Below are 24,917 nucleotides of genomic sequence, written 5' to 3' on the forward strand. Positions count from 1 at the left end.
CACTTTGCCAAATAAACAATCCTATGAGCTCTTTGAAAGGAGTCAGGAGATTCTTGTGCTACCTCCCTTATGTCCTGGCATAAGCTCCAACGAAAGCTTGTCTGGGAAAACCCTTTCAGCCTCATTTCAATTTCTGTTGCAGAGAGCCCAGGAACCTGTGGTTGGTGGCATATTCTTTGCGGATTTGTCTAGGATCATGGGAGTTGGTGGGGGGCCTTTCTCTCCCTGAGTGGGAGACATGTGAGCTGACAGTACTGCTGGACAAGATTTCTTCACAATTGAAAATCACCTGACTGAACTTTTGATTCAGTGTTACCACAACGGGTGGCTTTCTCCAGCCTCATGGACCTCCTTGCCTCTGCCTCTGCTGTAGAGAGCCGAAAGCCATAGGATCGTGACCAACTCAGCACTCCAGTAAGGCTATGTGATCAAACAGCACACTGTTTATCATGAATGCAGGATGTGAGCAAACTCACATCTGCGCCTGCTGCCAGATTTGTTGGGTTCAAACACTCCCTGGTGCTGTGCTCCTGGAGGTTATCTACTGGAACATCTGGAGACTACTGTTCAGAGAATGCAGTCGTGCAGGCCTGCACCAAGTCAATCTACTGACTGACAACCACCTCCTTCTCCCTATCTCCTTTGCTAAATAAATACAAAGGGATCTAGAAGCTCATGGCCCTGGTTCACTAGAAGCAAGAAGCCTCCTGACCCCTTCTTCCAAATATACTCTTTTGTCTTTATCTTTATTCCCGTGTTTGTCCTCCTTTGTTCAGTCCAACAGGGATTGGGACCGCCTCACCCTACCAGCCAATGATTTTCTTTCTTTTTGAGACAGGGTCTCACTCTGTCACCCAGGCTAGAGTGCAGTAATGTGATCTTAACTCACTGCAACCTCTGCCTCCCAGGCTCAAATGATCCTCCCTCCTCAGCCTCCTAAGTAGCTGATACTACAGGCATGTGCCACCATGCCCGGCTAATTTTTGTATTTTTATAGAGACAGGGTTTCCTCATGTTGCCCAGACTGGTCTTAAACTCCTACACTCAAGCAATCTGCCCACCTTGGCCTCTCATGCTGGGATTGCAGGCATGAGCCACCATGCCCAGTCAATCCCTTCCCTTTTTTCTTTCTCTCTTTTCCTCTTCCTATCTTTTTTCTCACTCAGGGTGCTTTGCCTCTCCTTTCCTAATCCATACTGGCTTGTGTTGCCTGAATAGACATCCATGAGGAATGGGTGGAAAGTTTCCCTGTCTTACTGATCCAAGTCACCTGAATAGACATCCATGCAGGATGAATTGAAACGGCTGACTTTGCAGGCCTAATCAACCTGGCAAGCAGTGGGAGGGACTGCACCCCTGCCCTGGACTAAGTTCATTCAGGTTCCAGTCCCAAGAAAAATCTCTCTCCCTCTTTTCCTCTCTCTAGAACCCTGGCTCTTGATCTTGTAACTTTATTCAAAACTCCGCACTATTCAGCACTTTGGGAGGCTGAGGCGGGCGGATCACGAGGTTAGGAGATTGAGACCATCCTGGCTAACATGGTGAAACCCCATTTCTACTAAAAAATACAAAAAATTAGCTGAGCTTGGTGGTGGGTACCTGTAGTCCCTACTACTTGGGTGGCTGATGCAGGAGAATGGCCTGAACCCGGGAGGCAGAGCTTGCAGTGAGCCAAGATTGCACCACTGCACTCCAGCCTGGGCGATAGAGCAAGACTCCGTCTCAAACAAAACAAAACAAAACAAAAACAAAAACAAAAAAACTCCTCACTACTTCACTTCTAATGTTCTACAGCCCTATAGGTGACTATAATCAACAGTAACTTGTTTTCAAATCCAAAAATTAGATGTTCAATTTTTCCAACACAAATCATAAATGCACAAAGGTGATACACAAATTAATAAATGCACAAAGGTGATACACAAATTAAACTGATTTAATCAGCATACATTATATACATTATATACATGTATCAAATTTCACACTCCACAAACATGTATAACTTATATGTCATTTAAAAATAATGATAAAATGATATCCAAATTCAAGCGCCTCTTGTAGCGCTTCCCACAGTCCTCACATTTGGATGTGTTTTCTCCACTGTAGTCTCTTTGTTGATCTTTACAGTATGACCGGTGTACAAGCCTCTTTCCACAGTCTTCACATTTCAATGGTTTTCTTCGGCAGTGGAGTTTCTTATGATTCAAAATACTAGAAGCATGTCTAAAGCTCTTCCCACAGTTATCACAGTTATAAGATCTCTCTCCCGTGTGGGTTCTATGGTGGAAGTCAAGACCTGATTTACTAATGTAGCCCTTCCCACACTCCTCACATTTGTATGGCTTTTCTCCAGTGTGGACTCGCTGATGGACCAAAAGATATGAGGACCATTTGAAGCTCTTCCCACATTCTTTACAATTATATGGTTTCTGTCCCATATGAATCATCTGATGCTTATGCAAATCTAGCCTATCAATGAAACCTCTTCCATACTTTTCAGATTTGTACAGTTTCTCTGCTGTGTGAACCATGCAATGCCTATTAAGACTTGACCTAAGACAGAAGCTCTTACCACATATTTCACATTTGAATGGCTTCTCCCCAGTATGAATTCTCTGATGTTTCTGAAGCTGGAAATTGTGCATGAAGGCCTTCCCACATTTCTCACAATTATAAGGTTTCTCTCTCATGTGTAATTTGCAATGAACTTTAAGTGCTGATCTACATCTGAAGCCTTTCCCACACTGCTCACATTTGAATGGTTTCTCTCCGGTGTGGACTCTCTGATGAGTTTGCAGACGTGAGCTCTGACTAAATTCCTTACCACACACATCACACTTGTAGCATTTCACTCCCATGTGGACTCTCTGATGAATATGAAGGGCTGAGATGTAACAGAAGCTTTTTCCACACTCATCACAGGTATGAGACTTCTCTCCTGAATATAACTGCTGAGGAAGATTAAAGATGGAAACATCATTGAAGGACTGTTTACACTTTCCACCCTGGGAAGGTTTTTCTCTTGTGTGAACTGTAGATAGTCTTTCCTCAATCTGGGAGGAGCCATCATCTTGTTCAAATAACTGAGAGTTATTTATGGTGGAATCTTGAGACCTGGTTAAGTCACTTGCAATTTGTTCCCAAATTTGCTTGCTGGAAAATTCTTCATGTGTTCCTGCCTCTGGAACAGTCTCCATTTCAGTTTGGATCTTGCCTATAAGGACACAGAATTAAGACATGTGGACAAGTAGGCCGGGCACGGTGGCTCACACCTGTAATCCCAGCACTTTGGGAGGCCGAGGCAGGTGGATCATGAGGTCAGGAGTTCGAGACCATCCTGGCCAACATGTTGAAGCCCCGTCTCTACTAAAAATACAAAAATTAGCCAGGCGTGGTGGCATGCACCTGTAATCCCGGCTACTCAGGAGGCTGAGGCAGGAGAATTGCTTAAATCTGGGAGGCAGAGGTTGCAGTGAGCCAAGATCAGGCCATTGCACTCCAGCCTGGGCAACAGAGTGAGACTCTGTCTCAAAAAAAACAACCAAAAAACAAAAACAAAAAACAGAAACAAACAAAAAACACCAAACGAGACATGTGAACAAGTAAAGTCTTTGTTCAGTGTTTTCAAGACTTCACACTTAGGATGTGGGATTTAACTTTAATGAACATTCATTTTCTGTTTTCCAAGTGCACCCTGGTTTCTGGTTTGCATGAGACCAATTTAGAACCACACCATGTCTCACACATAAAATTCTGGCTAGAAATAAAATACTTGTTTAAAAAATTAATATATACACTTCACTTGTTGCTATTTCTAGTGAATTTTTTAGTCAGTCTAAAATGTTGTGTGGTAAATCATAAAGCTAAAATATTACATACGTAGTGAAATATGAATCCAAAGGAACTTTAAGGAGAAGCAATAACAGAATACGTAGTTTATATATTTGTCTGTCATACATCCTTACAAAGAAGTTAACCTAACTTGAAAGAGGTCAGGATGTTGTCAGCATCTGAGACGTAATCTCTAGGATCTTGCAGTGTCATGCCTGAAGAGAGTCTCTTTGCTTGAAGGTAAAACCTGGGTAACTCTCGAGAGTGAAACAATATTATTTAGGGTTGTGATTGGCCACTCCTTTGGCGCATGGCGGGTGGTACTCCTCACATCAGAAAGAACATCAGTGTGATTCATGCAGGGGCTTTACCTCACGGGGAATCAGTAAACCAGGAGACTAAATAACCACATGGGAATCAACCAACCAATTATGGCTATGTAATGGAGCCCCAGTAATTACTCTGGATCCCAGCACTCAGGTAAGTTTGCCTGATTGGGAGTTATCTGTGTCTAAGTCACATGCTAATCCTGGCAATGTAACATACCCCACTCCACTGGGAGAATACAATAGAAAATAAGGATTTGGTACTTCCTTGGACTCTGTCTTACTTGGTTTCTCTCTTGGTTAACTATAATATGCATGTTTTCCCTGTAAGAATCAGGAACTGTGAGGATAAAAGCATTCAGTGAATTCTAAGAGTCTTTCTAGCAAATTACTAAACATGAAGATACTTTTGAAAAGCTGCCGAATGTGCACTTGATGTGAAGTGAGAGCAGTCCTCTGTAAAATGTCCCATTAAACTTCGTAGTTGGTTGAACTGTTCACAATGTTCACACCAAACACCTCAGAGTGTTTAATATCTATACATTCAAAGTATTCCCCCACAATAATTTTACACATGTATAAAAACACTTAATCTTATTTTTCTGTTTTGATGTGGACAGTAACTTGGTTATCTCAAAGAGTACACGGACAGACAACTGTAGTTCTGAGGGGAATCTGAAAGGCTGTCCTTCCAGAGGTTCACAAAGGGGGATGCTCCTGAGCAGACAACCAAAGTTGTTAAGAATCACGTGGAATGAAGAGAAAGCCTATGACGTAAACAGGCTTTGTAACTTTTTATACTCAAGACTATGCCTCAATGAGCTGAAATAAAGTTAAAACCCACAATAAACATTTACAAAAAAAGAACTAGAATGAAAATTATTGCAGCATTATGACAAGCAGGAAAAATGTCATTACATGAATTGCTTACTAAAGCCACTCACGCACATCTACACACACAAAAAATGTTTGTCTGGGTTACATTGAAAGGTGTGTTTCTTACTACGGCTCATGCTCACAAAATGTTTAGAACTTTGTCAGGATATTACCAAGTCCTGAATTTGTCAGGATATTACCAAGTCCTGAATTTTTCCAATGGAAAGATAACTTCCAAATTTTTCCAATGGAAAGAATCTTGGAAAATATTAATTGGTAAGTATGTACCTGTCAGTACACAGTAGTACATGGATATATGTAATATGATGTCACTTGTAAATAAGAAGTCTTTAAAGAGAAGGGAGAGTATCCTTTGGGAGGTTTCTATTTTGAGAGCAGTTTCCCAATTCCTTTCAGGTCATAAAATTCACGAGATGAAAATACAACACTCTATCTCTGTAAATATAAATAAAAACTTCTGTAAAATCTATATTCCTTCACATTTTGACAATTAAATTTGTATAAAGATGCAGAAATAGACACCACATTTTTTGAAGAAAAACATGCAGAAATATAAGCAACATTCAGCTCACAGATATAAAGGATTTCTCACAGACGTAAACATGGTCCTTAAGGAAAGTTCCAGGGTAAGCCCCATGGAAGGCATGTTTCTCAGTGTGGTCATGAAAACAACGCTTGAAAGTTTCCACGGGATGTGGGTCAACAGAACACACAGAAAACCAACCATGTCAAGAGAATCTAAGAAAGTCAAAATTGAATAAGCAGCCATACACAGACAAAAACAAAAACAAAAACAAAAACTGTCCTGCAACATACAGTCAGCCTCCATATGTGTGGGTTCAGCATACATGGATTCAACCAGCAGTGCATCAGAAGTATTTAGAAAAAAAAAAAATTCCACAGAGTTCCACACAGCAAAACTTGAATTTCTCACATTGAGTCCTATACATTGAATCCATGTGAATAAAGCAATGGGTAGGCATTGCATTTGGTGTTATACCTAATCTAGACATGACTTAAAGTATATGAGAGGATGTGTGTAGGGTATACACAAATACTTTACATGTAGAAGGGACTTGAGCATCCTTGGCTTTTGGTATCCACAAGGGGGCCCTGGAATCAAACCCCATGGTTACCAAGGCATGACTATATAACATTCACTCTGGTATATCTGTCATTTATTAGCTATCTCCATGATTCTTACAGACAGTCAAGACCTCTCATCCATTAATTCATTCACAAGAATACCAAATATTTACAGATACCTGCCATGTACCAGGAGTATTCTAGGTGCTGAAGACGCAGTCATAAAGAAACAGATAAATACCTTCAGGAGACTACATTGTAAAGGGGAGAGGTGATCTATCAGTAGACAAAAATACATGAGACGCAACACATGTAGGCCAAGAAGAGTAAAGATAGGATAGTATTTTCAATAAGGTGCTTGGAGACGACCTCTCCTATGATATTAAAACTGAGCAGAGAGCTGCATAAACTAAAAGAGGGATCAGTAAGTTTTGTGGGGACAGTGTATTCCAATCAGAGAGAAGAGCAAGTGGGGCTTGGAGGCAGAATCTTTTGTGGTAGAGAAAATAATCATTCCTGAAAGATGTCTACATCCAGTCCTCAGAACATATGAACATGTTACGTTCCACAGCAAGGGAGATTAAGATGCCATTGAGGTCACTAGCCAGCTAAGCAGAAAGTGGAAGGGTCATCTTGAATCATCCAAGATTGATGAATACTATCACAAGGGGCCTGAAAGGTGAAAGAGGAAGGCATAAGAAGAGTGGCAGAGGGAGCGTGACTATAGTAGAATGGTCAGGGATGCAACGTAGTTGCCTTTGAAGATGGAGGAAAGGAAATAAGAGTCAAGGAGTGTAGACAGTGCCTAGAGACTGGTAAACCAAAATGAAGTCTTCTCCCCATGAATATCCAGAAAGGAACGAAGCCCTAAGACAGCTTGATTTTTGCCCAGTGAGATGTGTCAGACTTCAGGCCTACAGAAGAGAAAGATAAGTGTTTCTTGTTCAATCTGCTGAGTTTTACATCACTGGCCACAACAGGCAATACAACGTCCTTGGCAGGATAGAGAAACAGCAGGGAGGACAATGTGCCTGGAAAAGATGGAGCAAGTGGGAGAGCACAGGAGATGCAGTCACGCAGTGTGGGATGAAGAGCAGATCACAGGGTCTACAAAAGCCACTTAAAGAGGTTGTAACACTAATAAAAACAAGAAGCCAGAAAGGCTTTTGAGCTGAGTAATGGCAATGTGACTTCCATTTCCTAAGGATCACTTTCACTACCGTGAGAATAGATGGCACGGTGGGAAGGGTTGGAGCAGGGGCATCAGCAGGAGGAGGTTGTAATAATCCAGGAAACAGGTTCAGCCATTTACCCCAAAATGCTGGAAATGGGCATGGACAGAACTAAAACAGACAGGAATAACATGCAGGGACACACAACTGCTTGGTTCTTACCAGAAGTCCCTTCTCTTTGGCTTGTTGTCTCCATCACCCAAAACTTTTCTTCCCTTAGGAAGTGGAAAGTATCTCCATGGAATGGTTGATGCCCTGTGAACAGGCAAAGTCACATGCTTAATCCCAACACGTTCAAGGTAACATCATGTTGGTGCAAACGTAATTGCGGTGTACCATTACTTCCAATGACAAAAACCACAATTACTTTTGCACCAACCTAATAGCTAGGCAAAATTTACTGGAAATGTAGGTTCTCACTGCACACTCAAACTTGAAAACCCTAGGATACAAAACCATTCCTGGGGTCTGACATTCCATTACAGAGGGCGCCTGTCCTCACCCACTGAGAGCAGGTTCCTGAAGTTCTCCAGCATCACATCTCGATACAGCTTCCTCTGGGCAGGGTCCAGCAGCCCCAGCTCCTCCTCAGTGAAGACCACAGCCACGTCCTTGAAGGTCACTGCCTCCTACAACATCAAGCAGATGTCACCTCGATCTTATAGCCAAGGACTATTGGTAGACAGCAGCATTGCAATGGCACAAGGGACAAGTGTAAAGTTGTTTTGGATCTTGAGACACAGGTCAGCTTACAGATTTACGACTTATTCTGTTTGTGTCCTGACAATGACTGATTTTGCTGAGCTCCACCAGAAATGCAATGATGAAAATGAGGCTGAGGCAGGAGAATCACTTGAAACTGGGAGGCAGAGGGTGCAGTGAGCCAAGATTGTACCACTGCACTCCAGCCTGGACAACAAGAGCGAAACTCTGTCTCAAAAACACACAGACAAAAAAGAATAGAAAGAAAATGAGGTCCTATATTTTTACTTTGTGCGCTCATTGAGTCTACTTATAAGTAACCCTCTAAAACTCTAAATGCTGCATCCTGGGCTTCATATATATATATATATATATAAAAGTTTCAATGAATCTTGCCTATTGCTCCAGCAACATTTAGTAATTCAGTCCCAACCTGGTTTGATAACACTCATTGTTCTCTCTCATATTTTAACCCCAGATGTGATCACATTTCTTTACTATTTGCCCAACAAACAAGTTTTAGGTAACTGGGCAATTTTCAGTATTACCTTAGATTGACTCTGCCCACCCTGGTTGCTCATAGCTCTCAATAATAACCATAGAATGTGCTACAAATGCAATGTACGTGTCCTTCCTAGGGAAGATAACATCTCAAGTGAGGGAGGAGCTTCCCAGTAAGCTATATTGCCCCTGAGGCACATAATCCAGTACACGTTGCCTCTTGGGGTGCCTCAGCTGAGCTGCAAATGGGGCGCTTGCAATTCAGACTCTACCCACTCCAGGCAGCTTTCTTGAGCCTTGGGGGACTGGCTCACAGGGAACTGCAGGCTTTTGTTCTCCCTTGCTGCCTACTTGTAAGCAATAAATCTGCTTTATGTAATTAGTCGTGTATTGAGTGTACTCTTCTACTGAACTCATGTACATTGGTAACCCGTGAACCTGCTCCACAGAATTGGCACAGCAGGGTCTGGTCCGACAGAACCATGCATTAGCAAAGGGGGAGCATAATGCCCCCCAGCTTGTGGTCCAGGGCAGTAATGGCAGCTTGGGGGCACAGGAGCTGGAAAGAAGCTGCATGATTTATGGGAAAAAACAGAGTGATAAGTGGGACACAGGTTACCCCTCTATAGATGTGAGCTGGCTGCATGGATTCAGAAAGAGAGGATGGCAAATGAAAACAGGGGAGCATGGCGTGTAATATACTGACTGTGGGGCTTTTAAGTAATCGCATATTCCTGGGACCAGAGGGCTCTGGAAGTAGGTGAAGTGGGTTATCAGAAAGTCTCTGAGGCAGCTAAGAAGAAGGGAGCCAGTAAGCATGATGTGGGCCTTCGAGAAAGAGAAACTCACGATCTGCAGGACAGGTATAGGCAATATCATGAGGACATGCTATTTTGGCTATCCCGGATTGTTGGTGAGGGAGGACAGATTTTTCTATCCCAAAAAGAACAGCACAATTAGGGATGGAGCCCGGTCTCTGGGTCTTCACCATTCCTATCAAGATAAGAGGGAAGGCCAGGTGCGGTGGCTCATGCCTGTAATCCCAGCACTTTGGGAGGCTGAGGCAGGCGGATCATCTGAGGTCGGGAGTTTGAGACGAGCCTGACCAACATGGAGAAACCCCATCTCTACTAAAAATACAAAATTAACCTGGCATGGTCGCACATGCCTGTAATCCCAGCTACTCGGGAGGCTGAGGCAGCAGAATTGCTTGAACTCAGGAGGTGGAGGTTGCAGTGAGCTGAGATCGCGCCATCGCACTCCAGCCTGGGTAACAAGAGTGAAACTCTGCTTCAAAAAAAAAAAAAAAAGAGGGAAAAAAAGAGGGAGGAATTCAAATATTAATATTTCTTAGGGGAAAAATGAAACTAATGACATCAAAGCTTTTAGGAAGAACTCAGTGACTCATGATGCCTGTTTGCTTGTGGTGCTTATGTTTGGGGGTGAATCCTTTGGGCTACTTCAGGTGTCAGTGACTGTGGTTCCCACTCTGAGTGTATTAGAAGCGGTGGCATTTGGGCTGTTCAGACACAGAACATCACCGCTGCCTCAGGGGACATGTGTCCTTGCATGTAATTTTTGAACCATAACAGTGGGGCATATCCACTCCTGCCTACCACCTAAGCCACCCAAGCCCCGGTGGGTTCAGCAAAAGCACTGCTGCATGCTACGTGGAGAACAAGACATACTTCAGTAATTCAGGAATTGCTTGCCACAGAGAAAAATGTTACACCGACCAGGTCAAAATGTAACAGCCCAGTTTTTTAGCTGGTCAGACAGACCTCCAGGGCATGGAGAGGAACAGCTGACTATGGAAGGCTGAATGCCAATGTCACATGGATGGGAAGCCAAACAAATATCCCAGATACAGGCAAGCAAAAAGTCTTAACTGTGTCAGCACCCACTAATGGAACGGAGACTCATCAGCCGATAGGCCTTTGGGTACTGCAGAAAGCACATAGCCCACTTGGTGTTCATTTAGCCCCACAGACACTGAGTGGCAAAGCCATCAACTTTGAATGGGACCCTTTGTAGTAGCAGGCCTTGGAAGCCATTCAACCAGCCAAGGCCCAGACATGCCTTTACACCTTCAGAGCACGCTAGTCCAATGAAGGTACAAGGTCCATAATCTGCATGTGTACTGACTAGAGTCTGTGAAAACAAAACGTTGACACTGAGGTGCACCAGTCTCTGAGATTTTTGATATGTTGCCTAAGGCAGCCACAGGGGATGCTTGTATAAATGGCAATTCTTTGCTTGCTATTGGGCACTGATGGGGACAGTGCATTTTACCGCTGGAGTACACATGTGACATAAACTGCCCATTCTCACCTGGGCCCTTATTCACCCTACACATAAAGTTGGGCAGGCTCCATTTGATAAGTGGTAAAGCTCTACTATCATAGGCAAATGGTACATTCAGCTGGGTGCATGGCTCACTCCTGTAATTCCAGCACTTTGGGAGGCCAAGGCGGACAATCACCTCAGGTCAGGAATTCAAGACCAGCCTGGCCAACATGGTGAAACCCCATCTGTAGTGAAAATACAAAAATCAGCCAGGTGTGGTGATGGGCGCCTGTAATCCCAGCTACTGGGGAGGCTGAGGCAGGAGAATCGCTTGAACTCAAGAGGCGGAGGTTGCAGTGAGCCAAGATCACACCACTCCACTCCGGCCTAGGCAACAGAACAAGACTCCCTCTCAGAAAAAAAAAAAAAAAAAAGGAAATGGTACATTCACGATCAGACCCAGAAGGCTATATGAACAAATGGCTAGCTTAACAGCAGAGACCAAATGACCCATAAGCGGGGTTCTGGCGCCTCCTGTGGCTACCTGGGGCCCCAGATTCACGTGTGCCTACTGATGGTACAGTATGGTTTACAGACAGCTCTGCGAAACAACAAGCAGACAGGCTCCACTGGGCTGTGACCAGCATCTGGCCAGTGAATGGCTATCTTAAGGCTGAGACTGAACATGGCCCTTTTGCCTGATGGACCAAACTACATGCAGTGGTGACTGCAATGCAGGCAACTGCTACTACCATATCTTGCTACGTTTTCATGAACTCTGGGCTATTGTCAGCAGTCCAGCCATCTGGTCAGGAGTATGGCTATTGACTGGGTACACTGTGTGTGGACAAAAAGCATGGCAATAGCTTGCTGCCTAGGAGGGATAAATATATGTCACTCGTGAACACTGGGACTACCACAGCCTCCTTGAGAAGAACTGATATTGTGTTTTTGAACACCTCATGGAATTTCACTCTGACCAAGGAATATCCTTCATTGACCATGCAAAAGAATGGGTGCCCTCTCATGAAATATGATGAACTTGGTGTGCACCCTGTCACCTGCAGGCCAATGGAGCTACTGAACCATAGAACAGGTGACTAATAAAATCACTGAAAGGCCGGGCGTGGTAGCTCATGCCTGTAATCCCAGCACTTTGGGAGGCCGAGGCGGGCGGATCACAAGGTCATGAGATCGAGACCATGGTGAAACCCCGTCTCTACTAAAAATAGAAAAAATTAGCCGGGCGCAGTGGCGGGCGCCTGTAGTCCCAGCTACTCGGGAGGCTGAGGCAGGAGAATGGCGTGAACCCGGGAGGCGGAGCTTGCAGTGAGCTGAGATTGCGCCACTGCACTCCAGCCTGGGCGACAGAGCGAGACTCCGTCTCAAAAAAAATAAATAAATAAAAAATAAAATAAAATAAAATAAAATAAAATAAAATAAAATAAAATAAAATCACTGAAGAAGGGACAGACATTCCCATGGCCTGCTAGTAGGACAGTACTCCTGTCTGACTAGGTTAACATGGACACTACACTCTGCACACCAGTCCCAAGGAAACAACTCACTGCCACGTGTGCTTAGAAATACTGAGCTTGATGGAAGTGGAGGTGGAGGCAAACATGGCAGCAGCCTGATTAGGCTGTGCTTGTGAGACCCCAATCTCAGTGTTCTCATCCATTCTTTTTCCTTTTAGAGTACACATTCTGGTATGGTTCGCGATTCAGGTCACCACAGTACCAGACAAAGCTCTCCCTGACTCTCATCTGGAGGCAATGCTTCCCTGGAAATCCCAGACTTCTGTGGGATCTCAGAGGGTTGATGGATGAGACCATGGAACACCAGGGTGTTAGGGTCCCTCTAATGGTGCTGAAGATTACTGATCTTTCCATTTGGGTGGGTGTCACTAGTAGGCATGTCTGTTTGTACAGGACATGACCTCCCTTCCTGACTGAACAACTGAGGCAGGAAGGTCTGGGCCAAGCGACCAGGGGAATGGATGTCTGTAGTGGTAGTAGCCTCAGGGCAGGGACAGACAGACTGGGTCACTGCACCACCTCAGCCCTCCGCCTATCCAACATCTGTCAATCTGTTGTTTCCACAAGGATGTGGTAGCAGAGCACAGCACACTCAGGTTCTCCCAAGCTGTGGCCACTTCAGGTCACCTGATCTGTTTTGGATTTGTTCTGTCACCAACCACAGTGACCCTCCTGTCTTGACTATGGTAAACCACACCAGCATCACTCACATCACAGTGTCCGCCAATAGAACCCAAGCCCTGGCTTACCAAGTGAGGACCTGGCACCTGCCACATGAGAGCGAGCTGGAGGTGCCCTATGGTAACTGGTACACAGCAGCACAATCACACAACCTAAACAAACAAAGCCATAGTGGGTTGGTGCTTTGCTGCACCACACTCATTTGACTACTTGGACGAGAGGTGTCCCACTGATGATAACGAAAGAGAAAAAGGAAGCGGCTGGGCTGGTGGTTCACACCTGTAATCCCAGCACTTTGGGAGGCTGAGGCGGGCAGATCACCTGATGTCAGGAGTTTGCGACCAGCCTGACCAACATGGAGAAACCCCGTCTCCACTAAAAATACAAAATTAGCCAGGCATGGTGGTGCATGCCTGTAATCCCAGCTACTTGAGGCTTGAACCTGGGAGGTGAAGGTTGCGGTGAGCCGAGATCACGCCACTGCACTCCAGCCTGGGCCACAAGAGCGAAACTCCATCTCAAAAAAAAAAAAAAAAAAGAAAAGAAGGAAGCACCTGGCACAGAAGAGATCCTCAAATGCCTGTTGTTCTCCTTGAGTCTTTCCAAGACTGAGAAAAACACATGACAGTATGAGTAGTGAGATGAAAATTGAACAGCAAGAGAGGCACGCCATACTCACGTTGCATGTGATCATTTTTCCACCTACTTCACGGAATTTGCAGAGTCCTCAGTTACGTAGTTTGAGCAAAGACAGAATTGTGCCTGGAATGTACCATGGAAGGCAGAGAGAGAGACATGAAAGGGTGGCCAGGGATGCTGCCCAACAATATGGATGTGAATTAGCACGTGAATGCTTAGGCTGTGCTTGTGAGACCCCAATCTCAGTGTTCTCATCCATTCTTTTTCCTTTTAGAGTACACATTCTGGTATGGTTCGCGATTCAGGTCACCACAGTACCAGACAAAGCTTACAGCAGCATTATTCATACTAACCCAAAACTGCACACAACAAAGAGGCCCTTGTATGGGTAAATAGAGAAATCTTGGCATATCCATACAATGAAATCTTATTTAGAATGTAAAGGAATGAAATACTGACTCATGTTACAACATACATGAAGCTTGGAAACATTATGTTAAGTGAAAGAAGTCAGTCATGGATTCTATGATTCCATTCAGATGAAATGTCCAGAATAGGCAAATGTATATATGGAGAAAGTAGATTAGTGGTTGAGGCAGATTTGAGGTGAGAATGAAGTTTAAATTAAATGAGCATGAAGAGTCCAACTGGGGGATGTAAAAGATCTAAATTGAACTACAATGATAGTTACTCCACAAAGTTCCTAAAGGTCACTGAATTGTACACCTGAAATGGGTGAATGCTATGCTATGTAAAATACACTGGAGTTGGAAAAAATAATTGTAATCTATATATCATTAAAATAAATAAGGCTGGATTCTGAGTCCATATTGATAGAATATTTATAGTTCAACAAACGAATGAATCAATGAAGGAGAAATGGAAACTCCATTTACAGCAGACTGTCCACTAATAATATATTTCCCTATGAGAAACTTTATAATAATTTTTTAAAAAGTAACGTTACAGTGGACAAATCTGAAAGACATGGTCTTGTCTAAGTGAACACAGTTGAAACAGCCAAAGAAGGGACAAACGAATCTCACTTGACCCTGTTATGTTCCATTGGAAAGGATACCTTAACACTTTTGTGGTATCTTCACCAATAATGGAGAATCTAAACTTAAAGGTGAAATATATCAGACAAGCTAAAAATGAATGTCTTTCTCCAAAACAACTTGCCTATACTCTTCAAACAACAATGCACATAAAAGACAAAGGATGTGGAATCCTTCCAGACTAAAGACAACTATGGAAATGTGACAGCTAAAGATGATACACAAAATTGAACTTTGGGGATAGAGATGGAGAGTGGGGAAGGGGGCAGTTATAAAAAGTTCAAATGAAAAACTGAACAAATTTAAATATGGAACTGCAGATTAGATTACATGGTATTAGATAATATGCTATCCAATACTATGTAAAAAATAACACTATAGTATTAGTAGTCTTTTAACAGATCTGATAAATTACAGATAACAATATTATTTAATATAATATCTACTATCATCTAGCATGTTATATGAAATGCTACACCAGCCCTTCTTAAATGCCTCTTAACAAGACATCCCACGATTACCCAAGTATGTGGGCTTCCTTGCTGCAGAAAGTTACAATCAGCTGTCTCTAGTTACAAGTATGTTCCTGGTGGTATTTGGCTGATGGATATGAACAAAGCAAACAAGAAAAATGTAAACACTTGGCAAATTTGGCTACAGAGTGCATGAGCAAAACTCCATCACACCCCCCGCAAAAAAAGAGTACATGAGAATTTCTTATACTGTTTTGCAACTTTTCTATAGCTCTGAAATAATATCAAATGTTTTGAAATATCAGGAAACAATCATAGGAATAATAACAATGAGATTAATAAGAATGAGCATGACATAACTTGAAAGCTCACTAGTGAATTCTCTTGGTGGTGTCTGGAAGTTTCCATAGTTAAACAGATAAGGGGAACACATTTATAATATTAGAATTTTGTTAGAATGTTTACAAATAAAATATAAATAATAATTTTGATCAAAAAGAAAGGCTACAAAGAAATGCATTCAAAACATAACATTTACTGTCTTTATATCCTGGATTCAAGGGGACTTAAAAATTTTTTTCTATTCCAATTTCTCTAGTTTCTGAATGCTCCGTAATAAAATGGCTCCACAACAATATGAAATATTAGTTAAAAAGTGAATGAAATCCTAGCACTTCGGGAGGCCAAAGCAGGTGGATAACCTGAGGTCAGGAGTTCGAGACCAGCCTGGCCAACATGGTAAAACTCCATCTCTACTAAAAATACCAAAAAAATTAGCTGGGCGTGGGGGCGGGCTCCTGTAATCCCAGCTACTTGGGAGGCTAAGGCAGGAGAATCGCTTGAACCTGAGAGACGGAGGTTGCAGTGAGCCGAGATCGCGCCACTACGCTCCAGCGTGGGAGACAGCAAGATTCCCTCTCAAAAAAATAAAAAAAGAAAAAGAAAGAAGAAAGAAAATAGTAGATAAGGTTAAAAAAAAAAAAAAAGGCCGGGCGCGGTGGCTCACGCCTGTAATCCCAGCACTTTGGGAGGCCGAGGCGGGCGGATCACAAGGTCAGGAGATCGAGACCATGGTGAAACCCCGTCTCTACTAAAAAATAGAAAAAAATTAGCCGGGCGCAGTGGCGGGTGCCTGTAGTCCCAGCTACTTGGGAGGCTGAGGCAGGAGAATGGCGTGAGCCCGGAAGGCGGAGCTTGCAGTGAGCCGAGATTGCGCCACTGCACTCCAGCCTGGGCGACAGAGCGAGACTCCGTCTCAAAAAAAAAAAAAGCCAAAAACAAACAAAAACTCCTACAGAAGTCCAAGCCCCTGAGCCTTGCCTCAAGGTGCCTTCAATCAAGTCCTAACTTAGGTTCTCCACCTGCTCCCAGCTAGTTTCTTTGCCTCAGTGAGTATGCATTCAAGAGATTATCAACTGAGGCTCTGACCTGGACTGCCTAGGTTTCAACCCCTGCTTCACCTGTGTCTCACGCCCATCTTTAAAATTAAAAAAGCTGTACCCCTCCACAGTGCCACTGTGGAGATCATGTATTTTCGGGTATAAAGTACTTGGAATAAAGTTACCAATTAAGGCTTAATTATTATCGACACCCATGCCCGAGGGACAAATCCTACACTCTCTTGGTTGAGGTAAGCATCTCTGTCAAAGAAAAAAGCCAAGGATCACTCACTTAGAGCTTTGCCCTCAGTAGCCAAGAAGTCCCTTCCTGCTGCTCTTTTAGAAAGGTCGGGCTTGGGGGAAAAGAAAGCTGTGAAACACCCTGGCCGTTTTGCGGTCCCCCATAAAAGTTAAATGCTCCCCTCGCTTTCCTAAAAAGAGGTCAGAAGGCGTCAGGGATCAGCCAGCGTCCTGCAGGGATCAGGGAGAAGGGTCAGGGCCCCGGCAGCTGGAGCTCTGACCCCATCCGGGGACCTGACAGGCTTCGTGGGAAATTAACAAGAGACCATCAGACAACGAGGGACAGGGACTGCTTTTAAGGCTCTCATTTGTGTTACCTCTTTCAGGTCCCAAAACGGTTCTACTAGGAGGGTCCGAAAAGTCCTGTTACAAAACAAACAAACAACAACAACAACAACAAAACAGCAATGGAAGATAAACGGACATTAAGTGACACTCCACACCACACTGAAAAAGGCCGCACACGTAGGGAGGAGGGAGGCGGACTGAGCGAGGTCAAAGCAGCGCACACAGGGCCGCGCCAATCCCACTCCCTGAGACGCTAGCACAGCCCCCCGAGGCCAGAAGGCTTAGCGGACCAGAGCGGCAATCCTCACCCTCGCCCCTCCAAACCTCTGCTCTCCGCCCAGGCTTCTTTTCTCCTGAATCGATCATTGGGTGGTTGCGAGCCCCGAGCAAAGGAGACTCGTTCGGAAGGACTCGCAAGATACGGTAATAACTCAAACTACTATGGTAAGTGAAATAGCGACGTCACAGTTGGGGACCGGAAGTGCTCGAGCCTCCACAGAGCGTCTGGACTCCACTTCCCAGAATCCCCCGGACTCGCCCGTCTGAGACAAAGGGCCCGCGACTCGAACAGAGCATCTGGACTCTGTCACTGTAACTCTGCAGCAAGCTTTCCTGAAGTGGAGTTGGAGATAGCACCTCAGTAAATGTCCTGTACCCACTACTTATTGAGGACACACCCTGTTGACTGGTGCGTGCAGTCTCCATTCCAAACCCCTATTGCCACTCCTATCGCTTCCATAAAGCCTAAGAAATCAAATATTTTCTTTCTCTGCCTTCATCTAGCTAAAAATTTTCATGGGACACAATTCTGGGAAGTAAGACATTAGGAGAAGTAAGCTGTCCTCTCCTGACAAGAGATGTGCTTGGCAGGCTGTGAGGAGAGGAGGAGTTACAAGAGTAAAAAGGTAATCATCTCAGTGGACTGTAGGTATTGGCGAGGTTCTAATGTTACTGATGCTAGCATGCTGGTGGGACCGAGGTGGAAATACAAGTCAAAGTTGTTGGAAAGTAGTGCTGCAAATTATTATGGAGGAATATTTGCTAGAAAATGACGAGGTCTAAGATATGACCATGGGAGAGGAGAGCGTATCCGTTGATATTTCGCATGAATTTTAGGTGGATTTTTTAATTTCTAAGAAAAATGTTACTGTGATTAAGGATTGCATTGAATCTATAGATATAGATATTGACATCCTTGCAATATGAAGTCGCTCAATCCATTAATAATGGATATATCTCCATTTATTTGTGCCTTCTTTAATTTTTTTTTTTTTTGAGACAGTGTCTCACTCTGTCGCCCATGGATACCAGCTTGACTTCAATCACGTGCAAAATACACATTCACAGCTTCTCCCTCTCCCCACTTTGTACAACTGATGTCATATATTATGTCTATACATATTGTCTACCCATTCACTAGATTTATCTCTCAAGTTTGAAGGACAGTTTGGGTGAATGTTGAATTCTCAATAGACGTGTGTGTGTGTATGTGTGTGTATGTGTTTTTAGCAAAGAATATATCATCTCGTCTCAGATGTTTGCTGAGAAATCTGCTGACATCTTCGTTAAGGATGTCTTTGTGTATAACAAGTGACTTTGGACTTGCTGCTATCAAATTTTTCATTTGTCTTTGGTTTCTTTCTTTTTTTTTTTTTTTTGAGACGGAGTCTCGCTCTGTCGCCCAGGCTGGAGTGCAGTGGCCGGATCTCAGCTCACTGCAAGCTCCGTCTGCCGGGTTTACGCCATTCTCCTGCCTCAGCCTCCCGAGTAGCTGGGACTACAGGCGCCTGCCACCTCGCCCAGCTAGTTTTTTGTATTTTTTAGTAGAGACGGGGTTTCACCGTGTTAGCCAGGATGGTCTGGATCTCCCGACTTCGTGATCCGCCCGTCTCAGCCTCCCAAAGTGCTGGGATTACAGGCTTGAGCCACCGCGCCGGGCCTTGTCTTTGGTTTCTAACAATTTTTTAATAATATGCCTCAGTTGGGTCTCTTTGTGTTTATCTTGCTTGAAATGCATTGAACTTCTTGGATTTACAGAATAATGTATTTTTCATATTTGAGAAGTTTTCAGCTTTTATTTCCGTAAATAAGCTCTCTTGGCTTTCTTTCTCTCTATCCAGGACACCTATAATGCACATAAGGTCCTTTAGGCTTTGTTTACTTTTAATCACTTCATTTCTTTTTGCTGCTGTGACACAGTAATTCATAGGACTTCTCTTCATGTTCACTCATTCTGAAGGTAATGTAGTAGGAGTAGGGGTCATGATACACTTATCTGTGGCTACAGAGCCTGCTCAAACCCGATCATATATATACCACTTACAAATGGGATACCAATGTGCGCATAAAATTTAAAGACAAGGAATGACCAACAGTACCCAATTCATGATGGAAGGCTTGGTGCACATGCTAATTTGGTAGGTCATGGTTAAGTGCTCTGTCTCTACTAAGACCACTAGCAAAATCATAAGCTGCTTTTCCAAAGAAGAGTAAGTAGGCTGGGGTTGGTGGCTCATACCTGTACTCATTGCTTTGTGAGGCTGAAGAACGAGGATCTCTTGATGCCAGGAGTTTGAGACCAGCCTGGGCAACAAAGCAAGGCCCTGTCTCTACCAAAAAGAACAAGAGTAAGTATATGTAGAGGATGACTGGGCTTTGCTACAAAATCCCATCCATTTGTGGTTTGATTCATCAAATGTGACCAGTTGATGGCTCCAAACATCATTCTGTATCACTGATATTTCAATTACTTTTGGAAATCCTGGTCCATAGTGTCCTAGGGGTAGAGAAACTTACATGGCAGCTAGGACACATTACACAGTCTTATCGTATCTTAGTCGAGGCAAAATGTTTTGGGGTCAGACAAAAAAGGCAGAGTAGCATATCCCAATGAGGAATAAGTAGCATCCAGTAGCCAAGGAGGGCCCCTAGACATTGTGACACTTTGGTTGTAGGAATACCATATGCTTCTTGCCCTATACATTAGAAGGGATATCTCAATAGTCCCACATCAATGAACCTATGGAAATTTTACCAAAATGGAAGGCCCATGAATATTTATAGGATTCTTTCTTTCTGTCATGCATGTGTCTTACTAATATGCCTAGTAGTTCCTACTTTCTCCTCACCATGTCTGATCATCATATCAATGTGCCATTTGACAATGAAGATTCAGTCATTGCCCAAAAGAGTGATTATTTCTCCTTTTATGTACTCAGTCACAGGTTTATGGCCATGGTTTCCTGTGGAAAACTCTGAAATGTATCAGGGCCCATACTCATCTAACATTGGCCTCCCCTTTATATAAGTGAATGTGGATTTGTAAACTGGACATGTCTTGGAATTGATTTGAGAGCTGTGACAATGTTAGGTGGTTGCAGTTAGAGTTCTCTTCCCCTGCAATAGAACTCTTCTGCCAATACAAACGCAGTGACAGTATCATAGATTTCCTATCAATTTATTTACTATGAATACCAAGATCAACAAGGCGAAGTTAAGCCCTGCAAAGTGATTGACCTCATCTTCTTCTTTCCTTCTTTTTTTTTTTTTTTTCTGAGATGGAGTCTCGCTCTGTCACCCAGGCTGGAGTACAGTGGCGTGATCTCGGCTCACTGCAAGCTCTGCCTTCCAGGTTCACGCCATTCTCCTGCCTCAGCTACCCGAGTAGCTGGGACTACAGGCACGTGCTACCACAACTCGCTAATTTCTTTGTATTTTTAGTAAAGACAGGGTTTCACCATGTTAGCCAGGATGGTCTCGATCTTGTGATACGCCCTACTCGGCCTCCCAAAGTGCTGGGATTACAGGCGTGAGCCACCGTGCCTGGCCTTCTTTCCTAATTTCTGAAGCCCCAGTAGGAGCATCCAGGAAATATACTATACTGAAAAGTTTGTCTACTGTGTCCTAAACTAACAAATTCATGGTAACCAGAATCATTCCAATAGGCATTTTATTAGGATTATTCAATATGATATTTGGCATATTATCACACCATGCCTTTGACAACCAGTTCCCTATGTTGCACTGGAAATAAAGTCAATAGTGCTCTTAAATTTAGTGAGAGCAGAAATCCAATTCTAGAAAACACAATCAATTCAGAAAACTCATCCTTAGGGTGCTCTTCCTCTGGAAGTTCTTGTGGGGCAAAATGTCTATTGGTCAGCATTCAACCAGAGAAACAGAATCAGTATGACATATACAAGCAATTATTGCAAGGAACTCTCCTTTGGCACTGTGGATCTGGCTAAGTCTATTAGTCTGTTCTCACACTGCTATAAAGAACTACCTGGCCAGGTGCAGTGGCTCACACCTGTAATCCCAGCACTTTGGGAGGCCAAGGCAGGTGGATTACCTAAGGTCAGGAACTCGAGACCAGCCTGGCCAACATAGTGAAATCTCGTCTCTACAAAGAATACAAAAATTAGCTGGGCATGGTGGCACACATCTGTAATCCCAGCTACTCGGGAGTCTGAGGCAGGAGAATTGCTTGAACCTGGGAGGCGGAAGTTGCAGTGAGCCGAGATCACACCACTACACTCTAGCCTGGGTGACAGAGCAAGACTCCGTCTCAAAAAAAAAAAAAAAAAAAAAAAAAAAAGGAACTACCTGAGACTGGTTAATTTATGAAGAAAAGAGGTTTAATTGACTCACAGTTCTGCAGGCTATACAGGAAGCGTGGCTACGAGGCCTTAGGAAATTTACAATCATGATGGAAAGTGAAAGAGAAGCCAGCATATCTTACCATGGCAGAACAGGAGAGAATGAGAGCAGGAGGAGGTGCTACACACTTTTAAAACAAGCAGATCTCATGAGAATTCCATCAAAAGACAGCACTAGGGGGATGATGCTAAATCATTAGAAACCACCCCCATGATCCAGTCACCTCTCACCAGGCCCTACCTCCAACACTCAGGATCACAATTCAACGTGAGATTTGGGTAGAGACACAGAGTCAAACCACATCACTAAGCAATTCCAAAATGCATATGGCTGGCCACCAGAAAGGTGAAGATGGAACTCTAACCCATGAGAGGAAGATGCCGCCAGCAGGTGTGGTATTTTTTCATTCAGAGAAGCTTCAGCTCTATTCTAAAGGATCTTCAAGTGATGGATCAGGCCTACCTGTATTTAGCATAATATCCCTACTCAAAGCCAACTGATTATGGGCTGAATATCTACAAAATACCATCACAATGTCTATATTAGTGCTTGATTAAATAACTAGGGACTATAGTCTATGCACTATAAATCCATTAAAATCAATTATCACACAGATCTTCATCAGCAGAAAACTACCTTTTGAGTTTTTCAAAAATTTTTTGTATCTTTTCCTCAGGATCTACAGAAAACTGTTTAATGAAAAAAACTAATATTCAGTATACAAGAGTACCACAGATATTAAAGATGAGATTGGAAGTCAATTTATTAAGAAAACCTTTAATATTGTCAAATCAGAACAATCTCGTTAGAATCTAGCATACTTAGTATATTCATTTTGTAAAATCTACATTCCTCTTCCTTTTCCAGGTCTCTCTCTAGAAGAGAATTCACTAAAGAGTCTGGCACTGTTTTCCACCTGATAAGAGACATTTACCATCTATTCTCTGAAGCTTGCTACCTGGAGACTTCATTTGCATAATAAAAACCTTGGTCTCCAGAACCCCTTATCATAATCCAGACACTCTTTTCTATTGATTCCAGGACTTTAGATAACTCTTTCAACCAATTGCCAATAGAAAATTTTTGAATCCACCTATGACCTGGAAGCACCTCCATGGCCAACTTTGAGTTGTCCCACCTTTCCAGACCAAATCGATGTATACATGTATTGATTGATGTCTGCTTGTAACTTCTGTCCCCCTAAAATGTATAAAATGTATAACCCAACCACTTTGGGCACGTGTTCTCAGGACATTTTATGGCTATGTCACAGGCCTTGGTCACTCATATTTGGCTCAGAATAAATCTCTTTATATTTTATAGAGTTTGACTCTTTTTGTCAACACCATGGTGTATAACTCTGAATTGGCATCCAAACCAGGTCTTTGTTCTAACTGGATCCATAGCAACAGAAGCTCTGCTGCTGTCATGCTATGTTCCCTGCCCATACACCTCTGGTTTTCAAAGGATCTGGTTTTTTTGTTTTTGTTTTTGTTTTTAATTTTTTGGGATGGAGTTTTTTTACCCAGGCTGGAGTACAATGGCATGATCTTGGCTCACTGCAACCTCTGCCTCCTGGTTTCAAGTGATCCTCCCACCTCAGTCTCCTGAGTAGCTGGAATTATAGGCATGTGCCACTACACTCAGTTAATTTTGTATTTTTAGTAGAGACAGGGTTTCACCATGTTGGCCAGGCTGGTTTCAAACTCCTGACCTCAGGTGAGGATCTGTTGCTTTAAAAGACAAAAAACAAACAACCTTCATAACATACGTATATCTATTTCAATCTCTGAAATCACCTTTGTAAAAATTTTAACAATGAGAAAATTATGACAGTGCAAGAGATCTCATCTAACCAATTCCATCTTGCTTTTAACCACCAAACTGCCCTTGGTAATTCCTGGGCATGGGCCAAGCTAACTTTGGGAGGACTTTAGTTTATTGTTTAAATGATAATAGCCCTTTCCCCAAACTAAACTGCCTTTGTAATACGATTGAAAGGCCCCACTAGTTTAGGAGGATGAGAGGGGCCTGACTTCTAAGATAATATATGTAAAGGATTACCAGCCATTATTCTGATTTCCAGCTGTTATTCCAGAGGTCTTAAAATTTGCAACTTCCCCAATTACTCCAGTAAATAACATCACTATTGTAGAACTAAGACTGGCCTTTTGAGATGTCTTTTCGGGCTTCTGCATTTCTGACAACCAGATGGCCCCACCTAAACCCATGACTCTTGACTCAACTGGTCCTGTGGCCCCCACCCAGAAGTGGACTTAGTGCCCAAGGGTCATTTTTAACATCCCCAGCCAATCAGCAGCACCCATTCCGTAGCCCCCTGCCTGTCAAACTATCTTTGAAAAACCCTAGCCTCCAAATTTTCAAGGAGGCTGATTTGAGTAATAATAAAACCCCATCTCCCATTTAGCCAGTTCTGTGTATTAAATTCTTTCTCTATTGTGAATTGTCTGTCTTGATAAATCAGCTGTGCCTGGGCACTGGGCAGGATCTCCAGTATTTGCACACTCCTGACTTATCCCTAAAGAAGCATCACATGCTTTAATTACCAAGACAGTTAACCAGACTTCATCAATTTATCTGCATATTCGAAGAACCAGAGAATATTTATTTTCTTTCCTTTTTTTTTTTTTTTTTTTGAGATGGAGTCTAGCTCTGTTGCCCAGGCTGGAGTGCAGTGGCATGATCTTAGCTCACTGCAAGCTCCACCTCCTGGGTTCATGCCATTCTTCTGCCTCAGCCTCCCGAGTAGCTGGGACTACAGGCTCCCACCACCACACCTGGCTAATTTTTTGTATTTTTAGTAGAGATGGGGTTTCACTGCGTTAGCCAGGATGGTCTCGATCTCCTGACCTCATGATCTGCCAGCCTCAGCCTCTCAAAGTGCTGGGATTACAGGTGTGAGCCACCGTGCCTGGCCCAACTAGAGAATATTTCATTTTGAAATGACTTCCAGGACCCTAGTCATTGTGAACTTACGTCATATGACAATATAGAGTAACTTTATTCTGAGATTCTGAGCC

General features: G+C 43.3%; 1 protein-coding gene and 1 long non-coding RNA gene across 16 annotated transcripts in view; one reads left to right on the forward strand and one right to left on the reverse strand.

Moving 5' to 3' along the window:
- LOC103234817 (uncharacterized) overlaps positions 1-17,683 on the reverse strand; it is a 47,679-nt gene extending 29,996 nt beyond the window's left edge. Inside the window, exons 1-5 of one of the 15 annotated variants that reach the window (XM_073016312.1) lie at positions 17,247-17,519; positions 13,760-13,842; positions 13,149-13,232; positions 7,875-8,001; positions 7,535-7,627 (exon numbers count right to left, since the gene is read on the reverse strand). In XM_073016312.1, coding sequence (XP_072872413.1) covers positions 7,535-7,627; positions 7,875-8,001; positions 13,149-13,175 — 247 coding nt within the window. In that variant the 5' untranslated portion in view covers positions 13,176-13,232; positions 13,760-13,842; positions 17,247-17,519. The other 14 variants (XM_037991770.2, XM_037991769.2, XM_073016320.1 and 11 more) reach the window with 14 other exon arrangements.
- Positions 17,684-17,772: 89 nt separating this feature from the next.
- LOC103234818 (uncharacterized) lies at positions 17,773-23,769 on the forward strand. Its single transcript, XR_497703.3, has 3 exons — positions 17,773-17,905; positions 18,001-18,122; positions 22,744-23,769. It is a non-coding gene; the product is annotated as an uncharacterized lncRNA (long non-coding RNA).
- The last annotated feature ends 1,148 nt before the right edge of the window (positions 23,770-24,917 follow it).

This window comes from Chlorocebus sabaeus, chromosome 6 (assembly GCF_047675955.1).
Source record: "Chlorocebus sabaeus isolate Y175 chromosome 6, mChlSab1.0.hap1, whole genome shotgun sequence".
NCBI classification, from domain to species: Eukaryota; Metazoa; Chordata; class Mammalia; order Primates; family Cercopithecidae; genus Chlorocebus; species Chlorocebus sabaeus.